This window comes from Sinocyclocheilus grahami, unplaced genomic scaffold (assembly GCF_001515645.1).
Source record: "Sinocyclocheilus grahami isolate Dianchi unplaced genomic scaffold, SAMN03320097.WGS_v1.1 scaffold546.1, whole genome shotgun sequence".
Lineage (NCBI taxonomy): Eukaryota > Metazoa > Chordata > Actinopteri > Cypriniformes > Cyprinidae > Sinocyclocheilus > Sinocyclocheilus grahami.
In genome coordinates, this window is record NW_015505725.1 from 503,322 (window position 1) to 515,777 (window position 12,456).

General features: G+C 37.0%; 2 protein-coding genes across 7 annotated transcripts in view; both read right to left on the reverse strand.

Moving 5' to 3' along the window:
* Nucleotides 1-1,893, reverse strand: part of LOC107555823 (transcription initiation factor TFIID subunit 3-like) — a 66,260-nt gene extending 64,367 nt beyond the window's left edge. The window contains exon 1 of the mRNA XM_016238728.1: nucleotides 1,595-1,893. Within this exon, the coding sequence (XP_016094214.1) occupies nucleotides 1,595-1,760 (166 nt within the window). The 5' untranslated portion in view covers nucleotides 1,761-1,893. The remainder of the gene's footprint in view (nucleotides 1-1,594) is intronic.
* A 2,866-nt stretch (nucleotides 1,894-4,759) lies between these two features.
* On the reverse strand, nucleotides 4,760-11,016 carry LOC107555824 (ATP synthase subunit gamma, mitochondrial-like). 6 transcript variants are annotated; one of them, XM_016238731.1, is made up of 10 exons: nucleotides 10,917-11,016; nucleotides 10,426-10,460; nucleotides 8,718-8,849; nucleotides 8,408-8,612; nucleotides 8,128-8,271; nucleotides 7,976-8,040; nucleotides 6,370-6,525; nucleotides 6,178-6,274; nucleotides 5,880-5,898; nucleotides 4,760-4,903 (listed from the first exon to the last, which is right to left on the reverse strand). In XM_016238731.1, exons 1-9 carry the CDS (start codon nucleotides 10,955-10,957, stop codon nucleotides 5,892-5,894), a joined length of 882 nt encoding a protein of 293 aa, XP_016094217.1. In that variant the 5' UTR covers nucleotides 10,958-11,016; the 3' UTR covers nucleotides 4,760-4,903; nucleotides 5,880-5,891. The 6 variants fall into 6 exon arrangements, with proteins under 6 accessions (XP_016094217.1, XP_016094216.1, XP_016094215.1 ...); XM_016238730.1 differs by lacking the exon at nucleotides 10,426-10,460 and adding an exon at nucleotides 9,753-9,787 and having other exon boundaries at nucleotides 10,917-10,972; XM_016238729.1 differs by lacking the exons at nucleotides 10,426-10,460; nucleotides 10,917-11,016 and adding exons at nucleotides 9,753-9,787; nucleotides 10,245-10,314.
* Between the last annotated feature and the right edge of the window lie 1,440 nt (nucleotides 11,017-12,456).

Genomic DNA, 12,456 nt, shown 5'->3' on the forward strand with positions numbered 1-12,456 from the left:
TATATATATATATATATATAAAGAAAGAAATAGAAGTAAACTTTAACTGTAATAAAATAAAATATTAATTAAAAAATATTTCAGCTGGTTTCCCATTTTCATTTTTACTTGATGTACAAACATAACAAAAACTGACATAAAAATGTACAAAAACATTATAGACATAAATTAAAATTTCAAAAACGCAACAAAATTACTAAAACTTTAAATACATTTGGAAAAAATGTAAATAACAACTAAATCAAGAGATTAATAAAAACTATAACAGTGTTTGATAATACTTTCAAAACAAAAAAATTTACAAAAGCGTTCTCTCTCTTCGACTCTCACTCTGACACCTAGACGGTTCAGATATAGTTGCTTTGTCACTATACGCACACATAAAAGAAAGTGTACGTGTTACTTGGAATAAAACAAACGTAAAAGAAAAGCGAAGAATATTTGATTTCAGCTAGTTGCTAATCAGACGTATTGAAAGAACTAAAACTGAAATGAAGAAAACACGCTATCTTAGATAACGAATTAATAATGCTATTGTAGTATATAAATATATATATATATATATATATATATATATATATACAACAAAAACTGACATAAAAATGTACAAAAACATTATAGACATAAATTAAAATTTCAAAAACGCAACAAAATTACTAAAACTTTAAATACATTTGGAAAAAATGTAAATAACAACTAAATCAAGAGATTAATAAAAACTATAACAGTGTTTGATAATACTTTCAAAACAAAAAAATTTACAAAAGCGTTCTCTCTCTTCGACTCTCACTCTGACACCTAGACGGTTCAGATATAGTTGCTTTGTCACTATACGCACACATAAAAGAAAGTGTACGTGTTACTTGGAATAAAACAAACGTAAAAGAAAAGCGAAGAATATTTGATTTCAGCTAGTTGCTAATCAGACGTATTGAAAGAACTAAAACTGAAATGAAGAAAACACGCTATCTTAGATAACGAATTAATAAATACTATAATACCATCTGAATGCTATTAAAACTGAACTGCACACATCCACACAGCTGATGCTGCAGCTTTACAGCATCACTATGGCAACAAGTGGGAATCCATACTCTGCATCCTTGCAAACTATCCCACTCTATCTGGTTTAAGATGCTGCCAACATTTCAGTCTCCGAGAGGGATACTATTTCGCATTTTACTCCATTTTCAGCAGCATACAGTCTGTTAAGCAAAGCCTGATTTCGGTTAGCCTAAGTAGACAGCTAAGTTGACTAGTCTCTGGTCAGCTGTCAAAACATGCAGACTGAGAGGTTTGATGGCTAGCCTCAAACTAACGTCTTACAAACAAAACAATGTGATAAGAAGTCAAAGAAATGGACTAAAAGTAGTTCGTCACGAAAGTTTTAACGCCATAACAGTAAAGTCCCCATTTGAGGAGCTAACGTTAGTTAGCTTAGCGTGCTTACAACACTTGTAGTGGGCGGGGCTTAACAACAAACACACTCCCTACGGTGTACACTACCACACTCTATCTACACACTCTACACTCTAAGCACACTACTCCAACGCAGACTGTTATTAGGGTTAGAACGGAGAGTTAAACGACTCACAGAGCTCGGAGTATCGGTGGCAGCTCCGGGCCAGCTGCTGCAAGTATCTCTCCAGCACGTCGGACAGCAGATCACAGGCGCTCAGCTGCACCGCGTCCCAGCCCACCGCCTGACACATCTGCGCCACGGACACCCGCAGCAGCGAGCGTGCGTAACTCTCACACATCTCTCCGCTCCCGAAAGCCCGCTCTTCACGGCGCCTGGAAAGGCTTTGTTTTGATCGCTCACATGAATAGGGGCACTGGCGCTTCCACAGGAGCCGCCATCTTTACTTCCCGAGCGAAACATTGTGGAGCAATCGATCGCGCATGCGCAGAAGAGCGGAGAGTCTGGTCGATTATAGCTTGCTCGATTACACCACCTGCAGACATGTGTACGATACTGTGTAGTGCAGTTGGGCGATGTGTAAAATTATAGTGATGATTTGTAAAGCCTTGAGTTATTTTATTTTATTTTTTTATCTTTGTGTACATAAAATGTGTACAATTATAGTGATGATTTGTAAAGCCCTGAGTACATAAAATTATCGATTTTTTTTGGGTTCTTCCATGTTCGAGTGGAATTTGTAATAAATAAAAAGCCAGTAGTTAGATAAAAAGTCAATAATTCTCGTTTCTCCTTTCATTTGTATGAATCGGTTCAACAAACGGTTCAGTGGTTCATGCTCCCTGACACCCCCACAAATATACTGTAAGCAAGTGTGATTTTGTTGCATGGCGTGGTCTTTTCTCCTCTTGTATTTTACATTTTTATTATTATTGTATTATTATTATTATTATTGTACTCTGACACTGGTTTATTATTTCCTTGCCTTTGAATATTTATTTTTTGTATCTTAGTGTACTTCTATAGTTTTTGTACATGGCATTAATAATAATGATAATAATAATAAGTGGCATATTGTATGGTCAGCTGAAAATTAAGCTATTTGTAAGGCTGCACTGCTGTTTATTACGTGCATTAAATAAATTATATTAAATAGTCATTTTTATGTTTCTGATTGTTATAGTAGGGTCATATAAGGATTTGCAGAAAATAAATTATGTGAATCTTTTGGTACAGAAAACCCATGTGATTTTTCCTTATATTTTAGACATATTTATGCTAATCATTTTACTTTATTTAATGTATCTATGCCTACCTTAGTATACTAACACTACAGGAGAACTATAGTTACTCGTTGTTTTATCAGTTATTTAAAGTAAATGTTCATATCAATTTATATAATGTACAAGTTGGATTTAATTTTTTTTTTTTTTAAAAACAACGGTTCTCTTTCACCACTGTGGAAAGTTTTGTGAAAGATTCACTTTTATGCAAAAGCTAATCATTTTTGATGATAAAAAGTGATTTCAAAGTCAGATCATATGCTTATATTACCGGTACTAGTAAATTAACCTCTTAAGACCCGAGAAAAGATAGTTTTTTTTCATGTCTTTACCTTGTTTAGAGCATTAAAAAAAATGTAAAAATATATTTTTTTTAAATGATATTTCATTCATAAGTTATGCTATGTCCTCGGTAGAGGACATCGGGACTCAATTTAAAAAAATAAAATAAAAAGACATGAATGAAAATGCATAGGCAAAAACAATAGATTGTTTAAATCACCAATACATTTTTAGTTTTCAGGATTTTTTTTTTTTTTTACCAAACTTTGTATAAAGATGATTCTCAACTATGTTATAACAGAATGATTTGATATACCATTTTTCTTTCTGCAAAATGTGTGTAAAATGGCCACAAACGGCCTTTCTCATTATATACGTATCTATAAACTAAATCTAATTGGCATATTAATGTGTTTTTGGGGCAACATGTAATGAAAAAAGAAGTGTAATAATGGGAGTAATATTTGACAAGATTTTCATAATAATATATAATATTTCATAGAATATTGAAACATAATTTCTTTCCCTAGTCATTTGTTATTTCTCCCAAAATGCTAATAAACATGTTTTTAGTCCCAGTGTCCTCATATGAGGACATGTATGAAATCAACCTCCTGTTTCGTAACAGAAAGTCATTTTGATTTGAAACCCCACAACATTATCCTGAGATGTTGATTTATGACAGACAGTTTAAAAATTAGACATTTAAATAACTACAAAATATCATATTAGTATATCATATATAATATCATATACAAAATATTAGTGTCACTAAATTAATATCAGACATATTTGAAGACCAAGGAGAGGGAGTGGTCATAGTGAAACATCCAAACATCTCTGAAAAGCCCTGAATGTGCCCTGTACAGGACATCCAGACTTAAAACTGTGGCATGTATAGTCTCAGAGAAATACACCAAAATATAATGTCCTCATATGAGGTCACAGGGTCTCAGGAGGGTATAAATGGAATGCTACAAATATAATAATTTCTTTTCCACTTTTTTCTCCACAAAAAAAAAAGAATGCTTGATTGTCGACTGTGCACCGAAATATTTGCTTATATTAATGTTTTTATATTCCTATATTTTTTACATTTCCTAATGCATAATGAACTCAAGATGACTCAAAAATGTCTTCAGAAGAAAAAAAAACCCGGTTGGGTATGGTGATGCACATCAGCTCTCAGATGATAACCATCAGAATCTGAGCTCCAGTGGCAGCTGATTAAATAATACATGAGTGACCCATATGGTCAAACTTTCTACTTGTCCATTACTTTAATAGACCAGACCCTCTTCCACAATCAGTGACCCCCAAATTCACCCTTTCATGGATCCAGACACCCAACACCGCAGCGCGATCATTTAATCTGATACTGTGGTGCCTGGCCGGGCTTGAGTTTCAAATGGATAACAAGGAGGATAAAATTGTTTTGATTGGCAATTATAAGAAGGAACAATAAGGATGCCTTTAAGTCAATTGGGTTTATCAGTAATCAGTTCAGAGTAACTTAATACTGTTTTAAGCAAAATACGTAAACGCCAGAGACGGTTTATTGGAAGGATTGACCTTGTGTTCTGTTTTGGCAGACGCCTTCTCTTCAAATGCTCTGTGTATTGATAACCTCCGAGTGCAGCCAAGCCCGTGGCTTCAAAGAAGAGTTCACAAGCTTTAATTCCAATGGAAAACAAGCATTAGAATTTATTTTTTTTAAGAGGACTTCAAAGCTGATCGGTACATACACTAGAAATAGACTGGAGAACTCAAATGCATGGTGTTTCTCTGTAAGAGGTTTATTTTTTCCAATATTGTACAAACACAAGCACACATAGATTTATGAATTCTACACCAGGTGACTGAACTGTAGAGCACGTGTGCCAGAACCACACTGAACGTGTACAGGGATCCTCTTTATCTGTAATGAGAAACAGAAATATTTCGTACATTTCAAAGAAATCAGTCATGGACATGATATAAAACGTGAGGAAAGTAGATGTCAAAAGTTTAGAGAACAACACCAAACCATCTAAGCTGCAGTATCTATAGCTCTCTCTCTTTATATATATATATATAAACACTCTAAAGGCCTATTCACACCAAGACAAATGTTGACAAATTTCTTGCAATAAAAATTCCACATTCGAATGGACAGCTGTTAATGCATCTTTTATAACCGACGTGAGCATTTGCATGCCATCAATGCAATAGTTTTTTTTTTACAGAGAGATTCTCTCATTTATTTTCCAATGCACTACAGGCAAAAAACCTGGACAACCAATAAGATTTGCACTCTTGGTCACCTGCACAGAGCCGATGTGATTACATAAAACTACAACTCAGCAGCGCTCACGAAAAGACTATTGTGCTGAGCTACAGCGAACAGTGGAGGAAGTTGTGGAAAGTTGCACATAGCTGTCGCTGTATTTCTGCTGTTCAACAAGCTCCACCTACTGGCAAAGAGAGAATTTGTGCTTTCATTCAGACCTTCTGCTGTTTTGTTTTTCAGCGTTGTCTGAAAAGACAAACTGAATGCTAATTGTTGCAACAAACATTTGTGTTGGTGTAAACATATATCAGTTGAATACAAGGCCAGAAACATTCTATATGAAAGAAGCATTTGCATTAATGTCCTTGCATCCGGAGTATGTTTCAGGTCTAACCAATAAGAATAGAAGTCAGTGTGTCCACTCTCTAGCAAAAAGTAAAAGCTCTTTTACTCAACTTATGCTGCTTTTACTAATGGCCTGTGGAAATTAACTTCCGTTTTGACCAAAACCTACTAAAAGAACCCACAACATTCAAGAAAAGAAAACTGGAATACTAAAATCTATTGTGTATGGTATTTCTCTAGAAGCACACAATATATCCTACAGTCTGCTGCAGGACGTTACCTCAGTCATGCCTCAGACCCTGTGAATGGTGAATGCATGCATATTAAGGAAGGTCAGTGAGGGAAAGATGGAAATACGATTAATATGGGTTAATAGAGGTGCAAAAGCAACACATGAAACACATGAGTTATAAAATTAACAGAAATATAAACATGATATGGATGTAACAGAGCAGGGCATTAGAAAACGTTAAACCATAACCCAATACAAAGAATGAATGAATGAGGAAGACAGATAGCATATGCATGGGTTATAATGAGGGTAAGGGACAGGCAAAGCAAGAGGAAAAACATCTTACAGAGCAGCGGCTCCAGAAATGATCTCAATGAGCTCCTTGGTGATGACGGCCTGGCGGGTTCGGTTGAAGGTCAGGGTCAGCTTGTCAATCATCTCAGCTGACGGAGAGAAAAAAATACAAGATTGCAAATGAGAATTCTCAAGTATGAGTGATAACATAAGTGAACTGAAGACGACATATAAAATGACTCACAAGCGTTCTTGCTGGCGCTGTCCATAGCGGTCATCCTGGCGCTCTGCTCACTGGTGGTGGACTCCTTCAGCCCGAAGTAGATGATGTTGACCAGAGCAAACTCCTGATAGTTCCTCAGCACATCAGCATCGATGTCATCATAGATGCCCATGTTTTCTGAACAAAACACATGGCAAATGATCGATTCTGTTCAGGTGTCACTTGATCACATCTTAAAACCCAGCAAATATAATCAAAGTTAGCCCCAACAACAAAGACAAGCATGAAATAAGACTGCACCAATAACAACAATACACTAATTTACCGGGATAACATTTCTTACAATACTGCATCAATATTTTTTGGAATGCACTCATGTCAAAATGCTGCCTAATACTGTTAAGCTGATTATTATTTTCATGAATTGGCAGATTAATCTTTTTTAGTACACTTAGGGTGTATAACTGTTTCTGCCTGGCATTTTATTTATATTGGATATTATTACTGTATACATTATATTAAAAAAACGATTACAACTGTGTGTGTATATCTATCTATATAAACACACATACATACACATACATACACACACACACACACACAGTTGTAATAGTTTTTTTATTATCATACAACTGTCCTGAGATGATGCCTTGAAATGTTTTCAATCAAAAAATAAAATCTATACATTTTTATTTAAACTAATTAAAATAAATGTGTTAAAGGCTACAACTGAACTTTGTACAATTGCAGCTTATTTACTAAGCATTATTTCATGCATAGATTACATAAAGTGAGTGTTAGATGAGCATGAAATAAGACTGCACCAATAACAACAATACACTAATTTACCGGGATAACATTTCTTACAATACTGCATCAATATTTTTTGGAATGCACTCATGTCAAAATGCTGCCTAATACTGTTAAGCTGATTATTATTTTCATGAATTGGCAGATGAATCTTTTTTAGTACACTTAGGGTGTATAACTGTTTCTGCCTGGCATTTTATTTATATTGGATATTATTACTGTATACATTATATTAAAAAAACGATTACAACTGTGTGTGTATATCTATCTATATAAACACACATACATACACATACATACATACATACATACACACACACACACACACACACACAGTTGTAATAGTTTTTTTATTATCATACAACTGTCCTGAGATGATGCCTTGAAATGTTTTCAATCAGTTAAAAAAATAAAATCTATACATTTTTATTTAAACTAATTAAAATAAATGTGTTAAAGGCTACAACTGAACTTTGTACAATTGCAGCTTATTTACTAAGCATTATTTCATGCATAGATTACATAAAGTGAGTGTTAGATGATGGCACATGTGATCTAAATCTAAAAGTGATAGGGGAAATGAGGATGCCCAATCAAAAATCTAATTCCAAACTCAACTAACACTATTTAATAAAAAGAAATAATAACAATATTGACCGATAAGCTATGGCACAATACATCATGCATCCTTAGATTTACTCCTGCTCATAAACGTGCTGGGCCTCTCTGACATGTTTAATGTGGTTTCAACTGTGATCCAATTATTATGTTGTTAAATGTGTCATGATAGGTATACAGTCCAACAATGAAACAATACCTGAGCTTGCAACAGTGTCCAAGGAAAATAGAGGTTTCTCGTCTGTCTTATATGAAATCACAGACCTGCAGAGGACACAGATCAGCATCAAAACCAAAAAATTATTTTTTGTTCTATTTTTAGTATATAACTATGTGCATTATTTGTCAAACCTAAATCTGTTGAATACGATGGATCCCTGGTCGAACTCGTAGCCGGAGTTCAGCAGCTCTGTGGCAATGACAGAAGCATCCGTAAAACTGGGAGGCTTGCGGCCTACCTCCTTACAGTTGATCAGGATGTGTTTGCCATGGGTCCTAATGGTTCACAGAAGCAGAAGAAGAGATTTAAAGCAAAGAAAACTGCAAAAAGTGGTATTTGAAACCATTGTGACGCATCTACATACTTAAGAAATTATTGAATGAGAATTACAGAGACAAGAACGATATATACCTGTACAGCAGACCTCTGAGTTTGTCACCCACATTGACAATCATGACCTCTTTGCCGGCACCTGAGAGCTTGGCGATCTCACGCTTCATGGCTTTGGCCACGCTGCTGTGGATGGCACCGCAGAGACCACGGTCAGACGACACGCCAATAATCAAGTGCTTGTTCTTGTCTTCTGGAGCCTTGATATCAGCCTTCTCGTAGAGTGCTAAATAACAAAGATATGAAAGAACAAGAAAAACATTAACATTATTCACAAGTATATCTAAATGTGGTCTAATAAACTTAATTTTGTGGATAATTTGCTGCATACCCATAGTGCCGGTGCCATAGACCCGGGCGGGCTTCAGGGCCCTCTCAGCTCTGGAATACTTTGCTGCTGCCACCATCTTCATGGATTTGGTGATCTTCTGGATGTTCTTGATGGACTTCAACCGAATGGTGACTGGTGAGAAGGGAAAAACAAACAAACAAACAAACAAACAATAGTCAGAAAATGCATTCAACTGTCTGTTATGTAAGGGATAATGCACGGCTAGCTGTGCATTAAAGATTTTTAATGCACGACATGGAGGCCAAGAACCTCTGAGAAGTGCATTAAAATCGTTTAATGCACAGCTAGCCATGCATTATCCCTCTTATACCATGGTCATTTACCAGTATTGACAAATTAAAATCCGTTTATGATGTTTGCAGCGCAATATTTAACCGGAAGGGTAAAAATTACAGTTATGTTCGTCAGTTACGGCTAGTTAGATCTAGCATTCAGCCCACTTTAAATCAGATACAGAGATGAAATAGTTTTATTTGAATGAATTATCGATTGAGAGAGAGAGAGCGAGAGACGACAGTTGTGTGTGAATTACCTGTCTCTTTCTACAAACAATGAAGCCATTTAGTTACTTCAAAAATAGCGATTTTACCCCCTCCTTGCTGAAAAATACAATGTAGCGATCTAGTATCTAGGGAATTTTGTTAATAAAAGTTGCGGGGCAGCTCTGACAATACGTTTCTGTGCATGACCAGTGCGATCTGTGATCTCCGACCTCTCTCCCTCTCACTGTGTTTATGTGCGAGCGGTGTGTGTGTGCATCAATTAAAGCAGTGCCTTAATATAGAACGGTGATTAAACTGATTTGGAACTACCTGTGCATTTAACGGTTTTAATGCATACCTGCCAGCCAATCAGAATCCAGAACTCGCATGGTATAAGTATAATAACATTACTTCAAAACAATTATTAGCAAAAACACAAACACAACTAAGTACATTAATTATAACAAAAATGCATTTGTAAAGACATTAATGTCAGCTGACCTTTTATAAAGCAAAAGGAAATTTTACTTACTGTCCTTCAAGGTAGCCATGTTCCTGACCTGCCCACTGCAACAGACGTTTTATAGAGGTTAATCACATCCACACATAAATACATTATAATAACTCTCAGGGCAATGATGCATCAGTAAATGTGACAGCAACTGAAGTTACACTGAAAGCAACGCACTCTCTGGAAACCCACAGTGCTTATTTACGGGACTTTACGACGAGACAGAGAATGGGTTCCATGCAAACAGTTCGGAACTCAAGAACATAATTGGATTAAATATGTTGGATTAGCAGCGTATTGCTATTAAATAAATATAATAAACATGTGAAATCAAGCCAAGTCGCTCGCTGTCATAAGCTTAAGCACACTGCGGCCTAAAGTTCAGCACGTCCTTGCTCCACCTTATCCGCATTTCATTGACTAACTGAAGCAATTTACTTCGCTACTCATACGCAACACGTTAAATGCATATTTCCAGAAAATTACACATGCAGCAAAACAATAAATTCTTACCATTGTGGGAGGAACACCGCCGCGCAGGTCCTGGCGAACATGATCACTTCAATGAAGGTCAGAGCCGCCGGTCTGCTCAGGCGCAAATAAAGCGCAGCTCATCATAATCTCGCGTTAACAGAGGATCCGTGACGAAACACGCACGCTGACCTTTTATAAAGCAAAAGGAAATTTTACTTACTGTCCTTCAAGGTAGCCATGTTCCTGACCTGCCCACTGCAACAGACGTTTTATAGAGGTTAATCACATCCACACATAAATACATTATAATAACTCTCAGGGCAATGATGCATCAGTAAATGTGACAGCAACTGAAGTTACACTGAAAGCAACGCACTCTCTGGAAACCCACAGTGCTATTTACGGGACTTTACGACGAGACAGAGAATGGCTTCCATGCAAACAGTTCAGAACTCAAGAACATAATTGCATTAAATATGTTGGATTAGCAGCGTATTGCTATTAAATAAATATAATAAACATGTGAAATCAAGCCAAGTCGCTCGCTGTCATAAGCTTAAGCACACTGCGGCCTAAAGTTCAGCACGTCCTTGCTCCACCTTATCCGCATTTCATTGACTAACTGAAGCAATTTACTTCGCTACTCATACGCAACACGTTAAATGCATATTTCCAGAAAATTACACATGCAGCAAAACAATAAATTCTTACCATTGTGGGAGGAACACCGCCGCGCAGGTCCTGGCGAACATGATCACTTCAATGAAGGTCAGAGCCGCCGGTCTGCGCAGGCGCAAATAAAGCGCAGCTCATCATAATCTCGCGTTAACAGAGGATCCGTGACGAAACACGCACGTTAGCAAAGCGAGGGATTCGCGTCATGACGCAAGGAGCGCGAGACGTGTTGAGACACTGGTGCGAGTCTCCTTATTGTTATGCAACTACAACATCACTAAATTGCCCCTTAAATGATCAAATTTTCATAAACAAGCACTTTTGGCCTGGCACCTTGTATATAAGCACAATTTTAGTCCTCACCGGTACTTTATTTGGAGTAATTGCGACATTCTTTATAAATATAAGTCATTGTTTTTCCCAGATTGGGTGAATAATAATTGTATTTTGGTCTCTCAATTAATCAATGCTGATGGACACTTGTCTCTGTTATTCAGAGTTTTTGAACAAGTATAACATACCTGTCACTCCACAAGAGTTTGCTATAGTAATGGATGCCATTTCTTATGGAGCAATAACTCTTCTCAGAGACTCAGCTAGATCCCAGATTTCTTTGTGAAGTGACATGTGGCCAAGTATGGTGACCCATACTCACACATGGTGAATTATGGGTCTGCATTTACCCATCCAAAGTGCACACACACAGCAGTGAACACACACAAACCGTGAACACACACCCAGAGCAGTGGGCAGCCGTTTATGCTGCGGCGCCCGGGGAGCAGTTGGGGGTTCGGTGCCTTGCTCAAGGGCACCTCAGTCGTGGTATTGAAGGTGGAAGAGAGCGCTGTACATTCACTCCCCCCACCTACAATCCCTGCCGGTACAAGACTCGAACCCACAACCTTTGGGCCATTAGGCCACGACTTCCCCGACTTGTCGGTTGCTCATCTTTTTGATACAATGATTGGGAATATTTGTTTTTTATCTAACTCTTCTGGTCGGAACAGGAGAATTAGACAGCTATTTCAGAATGAGATTGCTTCTCTCCCGTACATTGTGTCCTACTGGAATGGCCAGTTTATCAACATTCCATGGAAGAATGTGTGGACTTTGTCGTCTAAATATTTAATAACCAATAAAGGGCACCTCAGTCGTGGTATTGAAGGTGGAAGAGAGCGCTGTACATTCACTCCCCCCACCTACAATCCCTGCCGGTACAGGACTCGAACCTTTGGGTTATGAGTCCGACTCTCTAACCATTAGGCCAGGAGAATTAGACAGCTATTTCAGAATGAGATTGCTTCTCTCCCGTACATTGTGTCCTACTGGAATGGCCAGTTTATCAACATTCCATGGAAGAAAGTGTGGACTTTGTCGTCTAAATATTTAATAACCAATAAAGTCAAGGATGTGTCCTACAAATTACTTCATCTTTTTTTATCCTGTAAAGCTTTACTTAAAAAGAATATTTCCTAATATTGACTCTTTATGTTCTTTTTGTGGTGCTGAAGATGAATCTATTTCTCATCTCTTCTGGGAATGCTCATATACAAGAATGTTCTGGATGGATTTCTGT

Coding starts and splice junctions, on each gene's coding strand:
- LOC107555824 (XM_016238731.1), bottom strand. CDS start 10,957: ATGTTCGCCAGGACCTGCGCGGCGGTGTTCCTCCCACAATG. Junction 8,613..8,717: donor CTATGGCACCGGCACTATGG/GTATGCAGCAAA, acceptor TTTGTTATTTAG/CACTCTACGAGAAGGCTGAT. Junction 6,526..7,975: donor GGACACTGTTGCAAGCTCAG/GTATTGTTTCAT, acceptor TGTTTTGTTCAG/AAAACATGGGCATCTATGAT.